The sequence below is a fragment of the Plectropomus leopardus genome, chromosome 16, assembly GCF_008729295.1.
Source record: "Plectropomus leopardus isolate mb chromosome 16, YSFRI_Pleo_2.0, whole genome shotgun sequence".
Taxonomy (NCBI): Eukaryota; Metazoa; Chordata; class Actinopteri; order Perciformes; family Serranidae; genus Plectropomus; species Plectropomus leopardus.
Genome location: NC_056478.1, coordinates 5,596,546 through 5,616,833, shown reverse-complemented (window position 1 = coordinate 5,616,833; position 20,288 = coordinate 5,596,546). Strand labels below are relative to the sequence as shown.

Here is a 20,288-nt window from a genome sequence, read left to right as displayed (position 1 = left end):
GACAGGTGCGGGAAGTGATATCACGTGTGGATGAGATCCAGAGGAATGGTGCATTTCCATATTTTTTAGACGTTATCATGTCACGCCAATGACAACCATTGTAAATTAACTTGTCGATGTAAGAGAAACGATAATCACAAGTATGGGAGGACGTTGGCTCTTGATTTTGCTGTTGTTTCTGTTTGATGTTTACCAGTATAAATAAACCAGTGATAAAAGGGAACACACTCAGACTTATCTCATTTCCAGCATTTCAGAATCAAAGAGCAGCCCCTCTCTGTGCTGCGAAAAATGTTCCAGAGCACAACAATAGACGCATCCTTTAGCTCCGCCAGCTAAAAGCGGTAATGAATTTGGGGTTTCAGTAGTCTTGCAGCAACATGATCCCCCTCTCTCTGCGAGCGGTGGACCTCTGACAGATCCCTGCCCTGAGCCCTTGTGTTTGTTCAAAGAGAGAAGGGGAAGCAGAAGATGAAAAGAGGCCACGCTAGTCACCGGGGACGCCCCTCGCCTGCGCATCTCCGCACTCGTCTGACAGTGCCGCGCCTGTGCCGCTCGGACGGCAGCCACTGCAGAGACCTGCTGCAGGAGAGGTTAAACACGACCTCCGCAGTGGGAACCCGTGCACGACTAATTCTACGGTTACAGTCTCCCTGACAGTGGGACTGACATGATATGCATTATCTGTTGGAATACGAGCTCCGTGTGTGTGTGTGTGTGTGTGTGTGTGTGTGTGTGTGTGTGTGTGTGTGTGTGTGTGTATTGGTGGTCCGATATGCTGCCTGATTGATTTTTATATACTGGTATGCCTCGTTCAGCATGAAACCTCAAAGGATGAAAATATAGCAATGTGCAGGGAAAACTGATCTGCACATACTGTATGCAAGATTAATCGCTGTCACCCAAACAGGCGCTTTTATTCATTATTTCATGCTCATTATGGGTGATTAAAATGCCGAGGCGCTTGGCCTGAACCTTGGTTCAGTCTTTGGCGAGAGCCAGAGGTGTGTGTTAATAATAGATGCATTTCTGGGGAGGGAGAGACGGAGAGCGAGGGGAGGAGAGGAGGCGAAGCAGAGAGGAGTAGATGGAAGGTTTTGTGAAACAAATACGGCGACGAGGGTGGGAGGCAGAGAGGCAGGGGTGAGGATGAAGAAACGGAGCGGGAGCAAGAGGTGCAGAGAAGAAAGCGAGACAGCTCAGAGACGCAGGGAGAGAGAAGAGAGAGGAGAGGGCACGGGGAGCAAGAGAGAATGTAGAGCGAAACACAACGAGGAGTGCAGGAGATGGAGAAAAGAGCATCCTTTGTAAGCCAGCCGTGCAGCCTCTGGCTCTTCGGTATTCAGTGCACCTTCACAAAGGGGGCGAGAGCGAGGGAGGGGGGCAGCGGTGGGGTGAGTGCGTGCGATGGACCTCGGCTGGAGGTCTCGCAACGAGCAGAGCGGAGTGAGCCCTGTGGCCAGATCCGAACCACACGCTCCCCTTCACAACGCTGAACGAGTCTGACCCGCTTTCCAAAGCCCTATAATGTGTTTCCTGGCCTTTGTCTAGTCCTCCACCACCATCTGACACCCCCCTCCTCCCCCCCCCCCCCCCCCCTCCCCCCCCCCCCCCAGCCGGTCTACTGTCTTGCATCATGCTGACTCACTCCTCACTGCCATGCTCCTGAACAACCCACCCAGCCCACTCACTGGCCCACTTGAGAGCTGAACCTGCCAATCTCTCTGAGTCTGACCTGCCTTTGACAAACAGACCAAACCGGTCCCTCATCAGTCTGACCTGATTTGCACTGGTGGACTGTAACTAACTACATTTACTACAGTACTGTACTTAAGTATGAATTCAAGGTACTCCACTTGAAAATTTTCATTTCATGTTACTTTATACTTTTACTCCACTACATTTAAGAAGGATATATTGTACTTTTTACTTCACTACTGTTATCTTACAGCTTAAGTCACTTTACAAATAAACAAAAAACATATCGAGGGTTCATAAAATATGATATTTGCTATATGCAACACTGGCAAACAGTTAATACAAGTACATTAGAAGCAATTAGAAGATTAATCTATCGGTCGAGTCACAAAAATTAATTGCCAACTATTTTAACATTTAAGTTTTTATATTTTTATATATAAAACATTTTTAGTTTTGGGGAAATATTATTTTCATTTTTTAATTTTTTTCATTTTTTAAATTTGAAGTTTGGGGCGTTCTTTTTCTTTTCTTTAAATAATTTAGTTTTTTTTTTTAGATGTTTTTTCTTCTTTTTAAATTCGGGGTTTTAAGGTAATTTTTCTTTTCTTTTTTTTCAATAAATTTGAGTTTTAGGGATTGTCTTTTTTTCTGCTTTGGGTACTTTTACTTTTCATACTTTGAATACATTTTCCTGATTATACTCACTGTAGCTTTAACCATTTTTATTGCAGGTCTTTTACTTGCAACTGAGTATATTCACAGGGTGGTGTTAGTACTTTTACTTCAGTAAAAGATCTGAATACTTCTTCCATCACTGCTGATTTGATATGCCGCTCAAATGCCTCTGAGGTCAGAGTGATCGTCGGGAGCATCTTGATTAACTCGTCCCCCTTCTTCTCAATAGTTCCGCTGATTAAATCCATTTTATGCTGTCACTGCTAATGGGCTTTTTCATCCTTTTGTGTGAGTTTCGCTCGGTTCTGACAGGACGAGTGTCTTTACGGAGCACTTAAACCACACTGCCTCCCATGGCCTGCTGTTAATGACAATCATGATGTGGGGAAAATCACATCGGGGCTCTGATGTGTCCAATTTGTGGTCAATTGTCTTATTTAAAGAGATCGTTGGGCCTATTTCAAACAAACTGTGGAGTCTATTAAAATCACAGTTAAGAGAGGGGTGAGCTTAATCGAAGAGGTCCTTCAACAAGTGTGTTAGCACCTTTTGCTGCAGCTCAGTGTTTCATTATCTCCACGCGGCAGGCGGTCTTAGTCAGACTCACACATGAGACATTGTTCCCCTGGTGGGCATTATCCCTGGGAGGACGTGTAGATAGAGCCTGGGGCCACATACACCAAAACACCAGTGATAGCCCTCTGAGGGGGGGAGGTGGCACAGTGAAAAATATGCACAGGCAATTCCAAAGAGTATGCATTATTGAGAGGAGTAAATGGGTCCAGGATGAACATCATGGCTCATTAATAGTGAATGTGATTACTGTTTCTGGGAAAACAGCAGTCTGGGCAAGGGGGGAGATAATTGAAATGGTCAAATCTAAACTAAAGACTTCCTTGTTTACTCAGCACAACTGTTACTGTCTAGTCAAACTCCGATAAAGCAGATAACTAATGCTGCCAGGTGTCCTGTTATGATGTCCGTGCCGATTTGGCCCCCCTTTTGACCAGCGTTTACCTGCAGATTCGACGGTTTTAGAGAAGTCATTCATTTTTTATGATCTCTTTCGAGTCAACTATGCCTCAATTACCAACAGGATTTTGACAAAGCCGAGACAGAAATTGAGTGAGCTCTTTCCAAATCCCATTAGAAAAATCGGCCGAGGGAAGGTCACACACCGAGGGTGGTGCAGACTGAGTGACTTCCACTGTTTGACACGCAGACTAACTAAGTGACACAGCATCATCCCGCAGTACAGACGCCAGATTCAGTTTGACGTGAACCCGGATTATCGTGCCGCCCCCCTGAGGGGTTCCCATGCTGAACGAACAGATGCTTCCTCCTCTTCCTCTCCCGCCTCCCTTCCTTCAGTTACATATGCTCCAGGGTGATGGACGACAAAGAGACTGGCTGCAGTTTACACCAGACATACCAGGCACCATTAGGAACCATTTTCTGCCCATTTGCCTGATAGCTGCTATCGCTTATAGAAGTGCTCTCTTGTCTCTTCACTGAGCGTCCCCAATGATGGATCTCGCATTGATTCTCTGGTGTCGGAGATCACTAAGACAACAGTGCAGGCAGATGTGCCAGTCAGCTCCCAACTATCTATCTGCTGTTGTTGAAGGGGGGCAGTTTAAGCCTCTTTAAGGCTCCCATTCACACAGTCTTACTAAAAGTGCTTATGCTAATCTTGTTATCGCTTTGGGCCTCTGGTAATGGAGGATGGGAGGCTGTTGGGAGGGTCGGGGGGCCACATTATTTTGCAGAAGAACCAAGTGCCTCCAAACTGATACATGTTACTGCATGCATGCCTGCATTTCGCTCACTGAATCATTTCTACATCCACAAAAATCTGCGTGGCTTTGGGGCTTTCATAACCAGCTCACACTCGGATTATGAGTTGACTATGTTTCAGCGCACTAATCTTATTTATTGCTCACAGTGATCTCATCTAAGTGTGCTTGTTAAGTTGAGATATCAAGCCATGGTGTCACATTTAACTTGAATTTCATGCTAATTGGGCGTATAAAGCGCACACGCTAAAATACATGGTGATACGGGTAAAAAATAACGACACCGAGTCCCCACAGCTATGGTTTGATCAGTTGTCCTCCGCTGCAGCTGAGGGGACACTGCCACTGCGAGTAAAATTGAAAATGTCAGGTACCTCTTCATAAATAGGGCTTTAAAGGTCTTTTGATCAGACTGTGACCATGTTTGGGGCGTGAAACCTGCAGGCCGATCACATCGCCGCACAGCCTCAGTCAGTGATTTGAAATGTAGATGCAGCAGCTACGCTCCTTTGAAGAGAGCTCACCTTTACTGACCGGGTGAGGCAGAGTGGGGATGTGACGAGGGTCCTGAAATGAGGCATTAATCAAATAAAGGTCGGTTTGTGATTGACAGCTGGTGGCTGATGGGAAGACGAGGGAAGAGAGAGAGACTACAGAGAGAGAGACAGTGAAACGTAGGGGTGGGGAAAAAGGACTACAGCATGGTACAGGTTTTCCCTCACATTTATTTATTTGTGGCAGGCCACCAAAACTAATCCAACGCCATATATATATTTTTGGAGCTGGACTGTTAATTACGAGTGTTATTGGAATATATATACCGTTCGGTTATCTATAGCACTTTTGGGGCAGAGATGGAGCAACACAACATCAGCTACATTGAAAGTGAAACTTAACCCTTCACTGCTGGGTCTAATGGCTCGAACAAACAACATGCTTAAGCAGCACATGACGGCGACATCGCCACACTACAGCGTGTTTCATGCTCGCCATGTTCACACTGGCAGCATCTTGGACGTAACGCTTCTGCAGGGCTGCCTGCTGCTTTGAGTACTGTATTTCCATTTATGATGTCTTGCAATCTCCAGCATCGTCAACAACACAGCCCTACAAATGTTTCACAATAAAATGCCTTGTGTTAACAACTGAAGGGATTCTGTTGGCAGATGTTGTCAGAGTACTTTTATTTTGAAACGAAAGCAGGAAAGTTTGAGTAGAACAGATTTGTATTTCATCATCTCTGTGACAGATGAAGACATTGAAACTGTAACAGAAGGAGGCACAGAGTCGATATAATTTTAAAAACGCTATTTTCACTGTGCAGTTCTGCTGACAACCACACACAGTACATGCAAAAAATCGGCGAGCCATCCTTTCTTTAGATGTGCTGCGCCTGACAGGCAACTGAGATGCACCTGAGCCGCTCTGCTCGTGCCGGCAGTGCTGCTGCACTGACTTCTGAACACGCCATGCAACGTGTTCTAGGTGTTAAAGTTTTCTTTTACTTACAAGCAGCTCCTCAGATACAGAAACAGATACATTTTGCTGCATTAAAATTGCTAGAGAGACTAACAGACTGAAAACTTCTGTTAGTGATATAATTTACAGTTGAAAAACAATGATAGATTGCAATATATTGTATCACAATATATGTTATCACCAAACTCAGTGTAGTGCAACACATTTAAAATACCAATAATATTGTATCTGACTTATTTATTGTGATAACATCGTATTGCAGAGCCTTTGGTGATTCCCACCCCTCGTAAATCTCGTCACAATCTGGACCAAACTGTACATCATCCGTTTGGACATCTACTCCAAAAACACAACACAGTTATTCAGCACTGACAGACAATACCCAAAACAAAGCCAGTAATCACAACCTGGCCACAGAGGCAGGTGGACACAGACAAACAACCCGGCACCCAGAGAAGAGAGACAGTCAGTCTGCCAAAAACAAGAGGCAGAGACTGGGCAGCACTGAATACAACACTGCAGCCTGTGCAGAGACAGAAGACGCAAGCTCTTTACCAAAATAAAACTCAGCGACCAAGAACTCGACACGCTCTCAGACTTCAAAGCACTCTCGTTAAAATATTCTGTGTTGTAGGGCTGCAGCTAATCATTGTTTTCCTTGGTGATTAACCTAATGGCGGAGGAAGAACACAAAGCACTTAGTGAAGTAAAAGTATGAATACAACAATGTCAAAGTACTTGATTACACGTACAAGTCTTGCATTCAAAATTATACTGAATGCATGATTTTTTTTTCTCGTTATTGTGTCATGCAAACAATTATGCCCAACATATGAATATAGATAGATAGATAGATAGATAGATAGACAGAGGTATATGTACATACAGTATATAGATATAGATCACATATACTCAAACACTAGACCAGAATGGTAATGGTAAATGGAGCAAACCGATAATAGCATCCTACATAATCAAATCATCATTGAGTGCGACAGAGTTCATGAATCACTCATTTAGAAATTTACTGAGCAGCAGTGAAAAAAAACATCCAAATAGGAACAAATTGAAAAATCTATCTTGCCTTCTTTTCCAGGCTTTTATGACAAAATTGGCCAACTTAAATAAAGCAAAATTCTAACTTTTGTTCATCTGAGCACCAGAAATGGTCAGGAATACTAATATATATTTTACTGGTCTATCAAGCCACACACATTTATCTTTATGCATATCCCATGACAGAAAACTTAACTGATTCATGCCATTTGCTTTTCATGACCCCCACCCCCACCCCGAAAGCTCACATGACCAGATGAACCATCAAAAATTAGGCCCAAAACACATCATAAGGTGTTTTAACAGCCTGGTCAACCAGTTTAACCATCTTAAACTGGTCAAGCTGTTATTGTTTCTGCAGGGTGATTGTCAGGGATGCTTATATAAAGGTACACAAAGCAGCAAAAATAGTAACTGCGCTCACAGTAACTGTGGAGTTAAAGTAGATATTATTCAAAAAACAGACGGTTTAAATCGCGTAATGCGAATGGCTGTTTAACGTTCCACGACTGATTACACTCAAACATTCCATATCACTGCGCGTCGGCTGAGGGGTTAGCACAACAAGCAAGCTAGCTAGCGAATAAACTGCTAAAAAAATAAAACATTTAAAAGCAGAGACTGCTGTTTTAGTTTTACCTTTGCGAAGGAGTGGACCGGGCAGCGCACATATCCGGGGAAAAATCACCTGCTGAGCCCAAAACACAACAGAGATACGTCTGCTCGTGAGCTTACGTTACGTCGCGTCGCCGTACGCTGCGCCGAACAACGTCCCTTTTGATACGTACACAATGTACCAACACCTGAGGGGAGCTAATAAGATATCATCTATAAGACGGACGGCTCAAATCACGCAATTTGATTGGCTGTTTAACGTTTGATGACTAATTCCATATCAGTCCGCGTCCGAGGTGGGTAAAGTTAGCATAACAAACAAGCTAGTTAGCAAACAAATTGCGACAAAATTAAAACATTTAAAAGCAGAGACTGTTGTTTTATTGTTACCTTTGATACCTCCGTGCCGGCCTGGCAGCGAAAAAGTGGATCGAGCAGCGCACATATGGGGGAAAATCGCTCGCTAAGCCCCAAACATGACAGATACGTCAGCTTGTGACCTTACGTGACGTTGCGTCATCGTACGCGTAGCCGAACAACGCCCCTTATACCACAGTGTACAAACACCTGGGGGCAGCTAGTTAAAGGGACAGTTCACCCCCAAATCAAACATCCATTTTTTCCCTTTTAACTGTAATGCTATTTATCAATTTAGATATTTTTGTTGTGAGTGACCAAGTGTTGGAAATATGAACTGTAGAGAGACCTGCCTGCTCTCTAATATAATGGAACTAGATGGTATTCGGCTTGTGGTGCCAAAACAAACCACAGCAATGTTTCTTTTCAGAAATCATGACCCAGACCTCGTTCATGTAGGAACTATTTTCTTTCTGCTGAGCTACACCCTCAAACCATATCAGTGCACTGAGGGAGGCGTGCAAACGGCCGATATCTCCAACACTTGGTAACTCACACCAAAACAATCTGACTAATAGCATAACAGGTAAGAAGAGAAATATATATATATGATACAATTACACTGTAAATGACAAATGCATGAACATGCATTTACTAAGTTCAGGTACAGACTTTTTTAAAGACATTTCTCTAATGTTTTCCTTTTTTTTTTTTAAATTGAAAAATTAGATAAATTAGTAGGCCTATCTTTGGGCCTCAAATGGTTATTCAGATTCAAGATCCCAAACTAGGCACTGCTAAAGGGTCAGGGGCTATAAGGTTGATAACTTCTGGTTTAATATTTAATAACATATAATATATTTTCTGAGCTCACCATATGTTGTAAAATCCCAGCTGATTTTTAGTTGTCAGGTAATCTAGTGGAGTAAAAATATTTTCCTCAGAAATTAAATTGAATAGAATAACAAAGTAGCTTAAAATGGAATTACTTTCCAACACAGAAATCAGTTAATGAGTTAATGTATTAGGTGAAATTGAAAAAACAGAAAATAAGCAAATCCTCACATTACAGAAGATGGAAACAGCATCAGTATTTTTGCATGATATACTGTAGACCGAAACAATTAATACATTAATGATTAAGTGGCAATTTGTATGGTGTATATTGTATGTAGTGTTATAATGTGCAACCCATTTGTTGTCTATTTTTACATTTTGAATTATTATACAAAAATTATAAACCATGCACCACCTACATTGACAACAGTGCAGTTAATTACGGCCGTGCTAATGAAGGAAATGTGAGTTTGACAGACAGAGAGAGTGAGAGGGAGGAGACAGGTGTACACAGACAGAGAGGCAGAGGAGTGAGAGGAAGGCTGTCTATATATAGGAAGAGACAGAGAGAGAGAAAGAGAGCTGATAAGAGGACCAGAGGTGAAAAAGAAGGTGAGATGCAGAGAGATGAATTACAACCTGTACTGTTCTCTGGTGTGACACTTGGGCAAATAAAGACGGGAATAAAAAACCAAAGTGCCTTGACATTTAAGGGATTCAAAGTCAGCCCTCAGATGTGTAACGAGTGTTTTACACGGGCTGAAAATCTGCTGTAGCGATGCTGACAGGGTGGAGCGTTGTGCTCTACGTCTGCAGCGGCAGTCCTGGTATTCAGGGGGTATCTCAGCCTCTCTCACTCACACACACACACACACACACACACACACTCTCACTCTCTCCTCTGTTACCTTGGCAACATATTTTCTGCATGGAAATAGCATCTCTCGCTCTGCCCACCGCAAAAAAAGGCACTTCAAGAGATTTGAACGTGTCGAGAACAGATTTAAGTTACAGACCTGCAGATTGGATGGAGTTGAGTTATACTGTTCTGCATGCCTTTGCATCAAATTGGCTGTGACGGAGAAATGGAGGGGTTAAGTATAATAGTCACTGACAGGATTTTACTGTATGCAGCCAAAGATGTAGAAGAAGGTACATTTTAGTCCTTTTGTACAATTCTGTAAGCAGATTAAAGTTTACGATTAAACAGGATACATTAAATGTATATATACAAATTAATGTTTAAACTGGTGGTTGTTTGCCTCAGTAGTTTATTTAAATATTGATCATGGGCGTGGGGAGAAAAGTGTGCACCAATAAAAGGAGGGGCCCTCGAAAAGCATGAAATGAAAACTTTGTTTGCGTTTCTTTTTATTTCCAATGAATCAGTGCCATACCTAAATTTAATTTGCATGAATAAATCAGTTTAAACACTAAACTTTGCTAAAAAATAAAATAAAATAGTGGAAGCTCTTTGAGGCCCCTCTCATCCTTTGCACCAAGGGCCACACTGCATGCATGAGCAGTGCGTGACAGCAAACTTGCCGAGCTGCTGCAGCTTGCACGCTTGTGTGTTCATGACTACGCTGTTGCTACAGAGCTGCCTGCTGCTGTAACTACTGTATTTCCAAAATTAAAAGCCGATTTATGAATTTTTGATTTATGATTTGTGAAACCGTGGAAGCTACTGTATTGACAACAAACACAACAACTGAAGGGATTCTGTCGACAGAGTTGAAACTGAAAAAAAAGGTTGAATAAAACTGATTTATTTGTAATACTTCATGTCTGTGACAGATAAAAACATGGAAACTGTAATTAAAGATGGGATAATGTCGATATTAAGTATCAGAAGACCATTTTTCACTTTCCAGTTTTGCTAAAAACCATATGTGTCGGAAAAAAATTGGCAAGACTGAATCTGTAGATGTGCCGCAGCCGAGCAGCAGCTCACGCAGGCACTGTGGCTGCTCTTACCTGTTAACATAAAAAACCCAAAACTAACTAAACAAATAAATAAACAGGTTCTGTGATCCAAACACGCTGCTCATGCAGGCAGTGTGGCCTTGATCCCACCAACATACAGTCATGTCCTTCCCGAAGACAGGGAAATTTGGGTTCCAATATACAAATATAAATTCAAAAGCTGAGTGAGAGACATGGATGTAGAGTTTTACGAGTTGCAAAGAGAACGCTTATGCACAGAGCCAAGAATTTGGAGCTACGCTCCTGATCTTGACGATGAAATTCAGCTCTTGACAAGTAAAGCACAAGCGAGAAAAAAAGATCCCTGCAGAAGTGTTATTAAGAAAAATGAATAATAAAACACGGAGAGCTGATCTGTCAGGATTTCCTGATTTACTCTCCTCTCACAGATGAAGGGGTTTAGTGCAGCTGTAAGAACTGTGGGCATCTCGCTGCCGAGGCTGCCTGCTACGCTTCGGTGTGATAAACCTTTGTTTGCTCGCTGCCAGTGCAACACAGAGAGAGAAAGAGAGACAAACTAATGAAAGAAAATCCACGCATTGAGATTGTAGGTGAGATCACACTCGGCTGCAAATAAGCTCAGATTCGGCCGAAACAGAGAGAGGAAGGGAATAATATCCAGGTAAACATGCAGCAGAGAATTAAAAATAGGAAGGGGGAAAAAAATACAAGTGCTTTGACTCCTGCGAGAGAGAAGCCATAATGAAATAAGCATCTGAAAGAGAGCAGGTGTTGGAGGCTTGACAGACTTCAGCTGCATAACAAGTAGCACATTTACTCTCCCCTGCCTTTGTCAATCAAAACAACCAATCCTGTGGATAAATGCCCCCTTAGAAAAAAAAAGACAGAGACCCCCAAGTGAAATCATGCCTGAATCAGCCTTTACATACTCTCACATATACACAGAGTTGGTCTCAGGTAGGAGGGAAACAACGCCTGGTTCTGAATTTCAAGCAGCCCGTCTGAGCTGTTTGGAGTCTAAAAAAGCCAATAAGACATCAAGAATGCACCGGAGCTGAATCAATTTATTTCCTCACCAGAAACACAAAGAAACAGAGCTCCCTTTTGTTTTTCTCTTCCTCTTGGATCGTTCCATGTGACAGACAGCGAGGACAGTTTTCAAAAGAAAATACTCAGGGGAGAACTCTTCAAACTTTACCTCACAGAGGCGCGATGGTGTTGTTGTATCTGCCGCCTGGGGATCAGCACCATGGATAGCACTGTCACCTGGGTGAAGTCACTACAGTTTGGTGCCAGAGGGGGGCAGTGAGAGCCGGTCTGGAGCCGCCTGGAGCCGGATGACCAGGATCAGGCTGGAGAGCAGGATCTTGGCAGGACGCTGAGGTAGACAGTTGCGTTAATCCTGCTGGCTGAGCAGAAAAAGGAATGGACTTATGTGTAAACTCAAAAAACTGCAAGTGGAGACCGGAGGAGGAAGGAAGGAAATTCCACGGAGCTGAAGCAGCTTTTAGAAACTCTATTATCCTGAAAGACGAGGGTAACTTTTTTTAATTTTATTTCTCTAAAAATATACATTTTGAGAAGCATTTAATCAGTAGCGGTAAAAAAATTGTAGACGACAACAATTGCTTGTTGACAAGTAAGATTCTCAAGCCAAAATACTGTATAGTAGCAATTCTAATTAAAGATATCTGTAACTTTATAACAACGCAACTTTTACCATTGACTTGTATTTAAACTCAAATATAGACATCTATAATTTAAATGGACGCAAGTTAACACGTCCATATTTTAATTTGGACGTTTTATTATGGTTTATCATTATTATGAATTTTGCAGTTCAAAATAATCATACCTGTAACTTAATTCAAGCTGTACTTTTACCATTGACTTCTATTCAGACTCAGTTACAGATATCTATAATACAGTTCTGACATGTTAAAATTCCAAGCCAAAATATCCATCAAGTAATTTTGACTGGTTGCATTTCTAATTAAAAATATTTCTGACTTCATTAAAACTTTTTACCATTGACCTCTATTCAAACTCAATTAAAAATATCTATAATAACATTTGTCTGTGTTATAATTCCATGTCAGCAAAGCCATAATTTCATTTTGACTGGTAGCAATTCTAATTAAAGATATCTATAACTTAAAAACTAGTCAACTTTTACCGTTGACTTATATTTAAACCGAATTACAATTATCCGTAATCAAATTTGGACATGTTTAAATTCCAACTTGGCATATCTATGGTGTTATTTTGACAAGTAATTCTAATAAAAGATATCTGATTTCGTATTACAGCTCAACTTTTACCATTGACTTCTCTTCAAACTCAGTTACAGATGTAAATATTTCAATTTTGACATTAGAATTCAAGGCCAAAATATACATAATGTAATTTTGTCCAGCAGTAATTCAAATAAAGCCATATGGAACTTAATTAAAACTAGTCAACTTTTACCATTGACTTATATTCACACTCAATTAAGAATATTGATCATCCATTTTGTCAGTAGTTAAATATTATAGCTGGCTTGCTTCAGGTGGAGCTGATTTGACCTAATTTATATGCTGAGCATTTCAATCTGTAACAATGGAGCACATTTTATAAATGGACCACGAGTTTTTTTTTACATTTTATTTAAAATATTCATCTGCAAATTAAGTGGTAATATTAGCTCTCAAATATTGTTTAAAATCAGAAATGTAGTGAAAATATAGCATGAAAATGTATAACTATATTTATGCACGGTACTTAATTTGATGTATTCAGTAAGTTTCCACCATTGATGACATTTTCATGAACCGTGTGTGCCTGCGGGCCGAGGGCGCTGCTTTCACGGTGGTGTGGGAATCCAAACAATATAAACAATAAGGATGTTGTGAAATAGATCTGATAACTTTCTGCATTCAAAAGTTCCTGTTTGACAGGTTTTGATCTTTATACGTGACTGCTATGAAATCTTTTGAGAGGCTTCCTCATGTATAAAAATAACATTCAAAACGCTTCAGTGTGCTTTGGAAAACAGCTGTCAGTAACAATTTTAGGGCTGCCAGTAATGATAGCTTTTGTTATTGATTAATCCTAATGTTTCCGTGATTAATAAATGGTTTTCTGTACGTTGTGAGAAAACACCTATTATAATTTCCCCAAAGCTCATAGAACATCTTTATGTATTTGTAGTCATATATTTGTATTTATGTTTTTTATTTTGCAATCAGAACAAAACCAAATTAAGTTCAGTTATCATATGTGACAAAGAAAAGCAGCTTGTGTGAAGAATATTTGCCTTTCATGCTTAATAAATTATTATAATATCAAAACATTCACTGATGAACTGTCTTAGTCGACTGATTGATGAGTTTATCTTTTCAGCTCTAAATAATACTTAATTTTGGATTAAATGGGGCAAAATTTGCCAAAAAACATATTCATGTGTTCATTTTAGATGGTGTAAAATTGATAATAAAAAACAAATATCAGTAAAGCTGAAACTAATGATAGCTTTCATTATAGATTAATCTGCCACTTATTTTCATAATTAGTCAGTCAAACATTTACTGTATAAAATGTCAAAAAAAAATGAAAAAATATTCTTCAAAATTTCCCAGATCCCAAAGTAACATCTACGAATGACTTTTTTGTCAAGCAAACCCCCCAAATCCCTTCACCTTTATAATAAATTACAGACAAAAGCAGCAAATTCTCAGATTTAAGAAGCTGGAACCTGCAAATGTTTGACACTTTTTCTTTAGAAATGACTGAAACGATTAATTATAAAAACAGTGGGTGATTCATTGTCTTTCAATCCATTAACCGTTGCAGCTTTGACCCTTTGAAACATGAGAAATTTGCTGGATTTCTTCTAAAAATATGGGACAAAGGCAATGAGGGCAATAAGAAGAAATGACTCAAATATTTACAAGAAATTATCTGAAAATTAGCACACACACACACACACACACACACACACACACACAAACCAGGAAGTTAAAAAGAAAGAAAAGAAAGAAATGACCTGGAAAAAGGTGCCTGAAAAGCAATAATTCTGTAGCTTAATGATAAATATAATTATGATAATAATAAATACAGTTTACTGGACTTTTTTTGTTGGCCTTTTAAAAAAAATGATGTTCTAAATCTTTTTATTCACAAGTTGCTCATTGCCTTTTCAGCCCGTTTTCGGAAGAATTTGAACCAGTTTGCGCAGGGTTCAAAGGTTAAAACACTTTTGAAAGGCGTCTGATGTCAATCCAGGTTTCAAAGGGTTAATCAGCACTAACATGATCTGTATATCAGAGGGAATTTGTCTAAAACAGATAAATACAATCAGAAAGACACACGTAATAAAATGTGGTGTGTATTTCGACAGGGTTGGAATGAGCCGTTTTTATTGTGGGCAGTTGAGATACATGGGTGTAAATATCAAAGGAAGTTAATGGTTGACGTCTGTACATTACATTCTAACAAAGAAAGTGATGGTCTCGCAGTCAATTCAACGCTACGCTCCGGATACTTCAACTGAGACGCGCTCCGAGTACGTTTATATTACTCATTCACCTGTGTAAAGACAGTTCATAGAAAATATAAAGCAACTCATGACTAAAAGTTTAATTGGTTAACACTTTAAATCACACCTCTATCTATGTCTACGTAATTTCAATACAGCCATACAATACAAGTATACACGGTTATTTTGTGGTTAGAGAAAAATACAACCAAAGAGGGTATGGAAATGCAAACATACAGCTGTTTTTTTAAACTTCTCATACATGTGATAACGGTTCACGCGGGGCTGGAGGCCTTCTTGTATCGTAGGTACGATCTCATAATGCAGGAGGAAAACAAAATGATCGCTAAACATAGCCTGAGACAAGTGTACAATATGCACACTTGGGGAAAATAAAGAGCTATGTGAGAAAATAAAAATACTAATAGACTGCTGCTTCTCTGCTCGCTCTGGTAAAAATAAGTCTCTGATGTTTGTCCATGAGTTCCATCTTCTGGCGGCCGAGTGCCACTGGAGAAACAAAGGGACCGTGTTGGCCGGGGCTTCGGGGAATAGTCGCTGTGTTCCTCATCCAATATGACAGCAGAAGAAAAAAGGGACGCAGGAAAACTAGGTGAATTTCAGTGTTTTTAAGTCTTTTAATCTGTCGGATTGTTTCCGTATAAATCAAAAAGTCTGAAGCTTTTCATTCCGTCCTCAAAAGAGGTTTCAGGTGCGCCACTGGGATGCTCTTTTTTTCCGTCTGTGTGGCTGGAGGAAGGGCTCTCATTGGTTATTTTTGGCTTTGGCGTGTGTGAGAATGTGAGACTTTAAGTTGGTCGACTGCGCAAACTTCTTATTGCAGCCGTCGAAGGGGCAGACGTAGGGTCGGTCTCCAGTGTGGATCCGCACGTGCGTGCGCAGGTTGAAGTCCAGAGAAAACCTTTTCCCGCAGCCTTCAAAGGTGCACTAAGAGAAACGAGAGGGAGCAGCGGAGTCAGTCGTCACGCTGAGCATGCAACTGTCCAATCACAGCTAAGCAAGGGCGGGACTGTCGAGCTTTGCTCACGTGCTGAAACGGCGTGCGTGAAGCTGAAGTGAGAGCGACGCTGCGTTTTAAGAGTTTGGAGGGAGGTGTGTTTCAAAACCTTCCCAAAAGACAAAAGAGCAAAGGAGTGAGAAATGGTCTGACCTGTGACCTTGATTCACACTAACATTAAACTGTTATTCTGAGTTTGATACGGGTCACAAAAACAGCATCATCCGGTCCGAAACTCTAAATAAGGCGTTATTTTAAAAACAGCATTTTCATATTAACACGAAGGATGTGCTGATAATATTCAGGATTTCGTTTTGGTTTTTTTAAAGGTTTTTTGGGGAGATTTTTGCCTTTGTTAGATCGTGGAAAGTAGAAATGGGGAGAGAGAAATGACCGGCAACAAAGGTCTCGAGGCCGGAATCGAACCAGTAACGTTGTCTTTACTTAAGTAAAAGTACTAATACCACACTGTCCTGCATTAAAATTTTACTTGAGTATGAGTAAGTATATTCAGGATAAAAGTGTTTCATGTATTACAAGTAAAAGTACCCAATGAAAAAAAAAATCTAATAAAAATAATAAGATAAAAATAATAAAAAACAATAGAAAAACACCCTCAAACTAAAATTTATTTAAACAAAATTAAAAAAATAAAAATAAAAACAGACTCTCCCCAAAAACACACCAACAAAAACTAGAAAAAACAGATAGTTGGCAATGTATTTTATGTCAATCAAATAACTTATCATTATAGCTGTACTTTTATAAACTTATTTAATTTGTATTCTATCAACTCTTCTCGTACTTTTTATATAAAAATCTTAGTTTGTAAAGTAACTAAAGCTGTCAGATAAATGTGGAGGAGTAAAAAGTACAATATTTCCTTTTGTAATGTAATGGAGTTAAAGTATAAAGTGACATGAAAAGAAAATACTCAGGTAAAGTACAAATACCTCACATTTGTACTTAAGTGCAATACTTGAGTAAATATACTTGGTTACATTACACGACTGGTTATGGAGCAAACGCTGTGAACACTCAGCTACCAGTAATCAGATTACCGGTTACTCTGTTCTTACAGTTTTAGGACCAATCTTTAAACGTGTACAACATATTCCGTGTTTGCATCTCGGTCGGGCTTTTTACTACAGTTTTACACACACGGCCTCCTGCCTGTTTACCCTCTGCTCTGTGCGTCGTCATGGAGACATGATACACAAAGCAGGACTGTGGTAGAAATACACGCCCGGCAGAAAAGTCCACGAGACTGGTGGGAAACAGGAACACTCGTGATTGTATGAAAGATTTGGATTTCAACATCTTTTTCGATTTGCACAGAGAGCATAAAGCCAAAACGCCGGTTTGTTTCAGAGTGCCCCAACTAGCACGTTCAGGTTTCTGAAAAACGAAATATGCAGTTTTCATGCTGAAACACTGAAACAGAATACTCGCAGATCATAAACGGCTGTTTTTGTCCATGTAAATGCACCGAATCATTTCACATCTATACGTGTTAGCAGTATACAGCTGTTTTTGGTGTGTGTGTGTGTGTGTGTGTGTGTGTGTGTGTGTGTGTGTAACATGCTGTGCACTTCTGTCCTGCGCAATACTTAACCGCTTACTGCGCAATGACGTTTATCGGCCTTATCTCTACATTTCTACAGTAAATATACTACACACCATGTGTGTATTTCAGTTATCTTGTGCAACTATTAGTCATATACATATCTGTACAAGTAAACGGTGTATTTGGATTTTTTTGTAATATTCTTTTTATTTTGTCTAATTTGTATTTTTTAATATTCAATTCTTCATTTCACTCAAATCACTCTTTTGCTTATTTTTCTATTTCTGACTCTAAATCTGTGAATTTTCGTGTGAGATTAAGAGTCTTTTCTTTCAGTGGAATTAAATCGATACATAATATCGTCCGATACACACGTTCAGCTGCTGAAATCAGCATCAGGAAGTTAAAAAAGGGGAATCCTAATGGCAGATTTGCAAAAGTTATCATCAGACGGGTTTCCATTCACCCTTAAATTGTGGATATAAAATACACCAGACGGAAACGCATCAATTTTGGAAAAAACTCCCATGTGCTCGCATGAAGTGGCATTTTTGGCGATTTGAAAAAGCCACATTTCTCAGAACTGCAACGGAAAGACTTTTCGCTCTTTTAGGTCACATGATGTTACGGCCATGTGCTCGTTGGTAGGAAGTGGCTCGCTCATGAAGAGCTGTTGCTGCATCGACAGCACCTCCCAGAATCCCTCACACGTGGCCGCTCCCACGTGTTAGGAGCTGGATTATCGCTCGCGTAACACGCGTATGTCGCCTTCAACTGGAAATAATGACGTCTAAAAAACGGTGGCTGCCACAGGAATAAACCTGCGGATGTTTTGAACATTCATCGCCGTGCTTTTTGGAATTTTAGTGGGAGAGAAGTCGGATAACATCACTCAGCGGAAACACAGTCATCTCGCAACTGGGTTTTATCGACCTTTCGAAAATATCGTTTAAGTTTTACACAAATCTGTCAGGAAACCTAATAACTTATGCAGAAAAGCAGAGAGCTTAACAGACGTAGCAAAGAAACACAAGATTGAAACAGACATGTCAGAAACAGCTGCCTAAATGTATGAATTTGATTAAAATGTGTCAGTTATTACGGAGAGGAAGTTTTGGAGCACAGTCTCAAAATGTCACGAGTCAGTGCGATGACCTTTGATTTATCCACCAAAGATAAAGTTTTACTGCGTTCGCTTCTTGGCGGGTGATTCTGAACCTCCACGAGCGAGCGGTGACTTATGATCCTATCCTCCTTCGCTTGAATTTGGCTTTAAACTGCGATGGGCTTATGTGCTTAAAATGTAAAAATAGTGCAAAGTGTGTGTGTGTGTGTGTGTGTGTGTGCGTGTGTGTGTGTGCGTGTGTGTGTGTGTGTGTGGGGGACTGTGAAGTCAGTCCAGATGCCAACCTGGAAGGGTTTCTCCCCCGTGTGAACGAGTTGGTGACGTTTGAGTTTGGAGCTCTCCACAAACGCCTTGCCGCACTCGGCGCAGACGTGCACGCGGGGTCCGTGGGTGTGGAGATGCTTCCTCATGGCTGAGTTATCCCTGAACATCTTTGTGCAGCCCTGGAGACAAAATAAAGTGCAGCGCGGGGTTAACGAACAGCACAGACGAGCTGATAACGACAGCTCTGAAGTGGCGCACCAAAAGGGCTTTTGTTTCCTTGTGTGGAAATGTCAAGCGTTCCCAGCTTAGACCCGGAGAAGAAGAGTTGCGTCTGTTCTTCCCTGGTTCGTATTGTTACCGGCTGCGTGCTGCGATGCCCGTACACACAGCGATTAACCCTTTACGTTAGCTAAACACAACGTGTTCAGAAGGCCTGATTGTTCTTGTAAGTACATGAAAATCAATACACTCGAGTGCTTTCTCCACTTTTAAATAACCTTCACAGAAATGCTCATTATCCTGAAAGCAACAAAGTACGACCGTTAACCCCTTCAACAACTAAGAACTGTGTTCAGCACAGCAGTGGAGAGGTTCATTTAGGGACATTTGACTCACTTTATGAGGGCAAGCTATCGTCCGGGGAGCATCGTCCTCTTTGACTTTCCTGGGTTTCATCCTGTTCAGAAAAGAAAAAAAAGGGACACGGAGGTTTAAACAAACAAAAACAGACCGATGTAAACCGTCCTTTTCAGGCAAGTCTGACTGGCTGGTTTTTTTTAAGTTAATCAACAACCAGCGTCGGTAAAAGGTGGCGTGCTGCAGAAGAAACATCCTCACTTGACATTTCGCCCTGAGGCAGCACATGTTTACCGACAGGAGACGAACACAGTGCAACGATTCTGTAATTATTGTTATTATGGTAAACAATCACGACGCCCACTCACCGGCCTCACCGAAAAATAATCCAGCCGCACACTGAGCTGACCTGCACACACACGACCACCAGAGCTGAAATAACTGCTTGATTATTCTGCAAATACTCTAATTATGACAAATATTCTGTTTGTTTTTAAACACTACACCATTAAATGACACTAAACTGAGTGAATAATAAGTAATGCAACTAATTCTTAGCTACTCAACTGGCTGAAATGTTTTCAGAGTCAGATTTTTTTGCCAAGTAGATCATTTTTTACAAGAAATTTTGCTTTGGTGTGTTGGTGCATGAACATAGTAGGAGAAGAAGTTAAAAATATTTTTTTAAATAAATAAAAAAATAAAAACAAGTGTTGCAAGAGGTATAAAAAGTTACAATAAAATTTTGAAAAAAT

At 40.6% G+C, this 20,288-nt stretch overlaps 1 protein-coding gene across 1 annotated transcript; it reads right to left on the bottom strand.

Moving 5' to 3' along the window:
• Nucleotides 1–14,831: 14,831 nt before the first annotated feature.
• On the bottom strand, nt 14,832–19,853 carry LOC121955991 (transcriptional repressor protein YY1-like). The gene is made up of 3 exons (XM_042504091.1): nt 19,573–19,853; nt 18,978–19,136; nt 14,832–15,930 (listed from the first exon to the last, which is right to left on the bottom strand). Exons 1-3 carry the CDS (start codon nt 19,819–19,821, stop codon nt 15,748–15,750), a joined length of 591 nt encoding a protein of 196 aa, XP_042360025.1. The 5' UTR covers nt 19,822–19,853; the 3' UTR covers nt 14,832–15,747.
• Between the last annotated feature and the right edge of the window lie 435 nt (nt 19,854–20,288).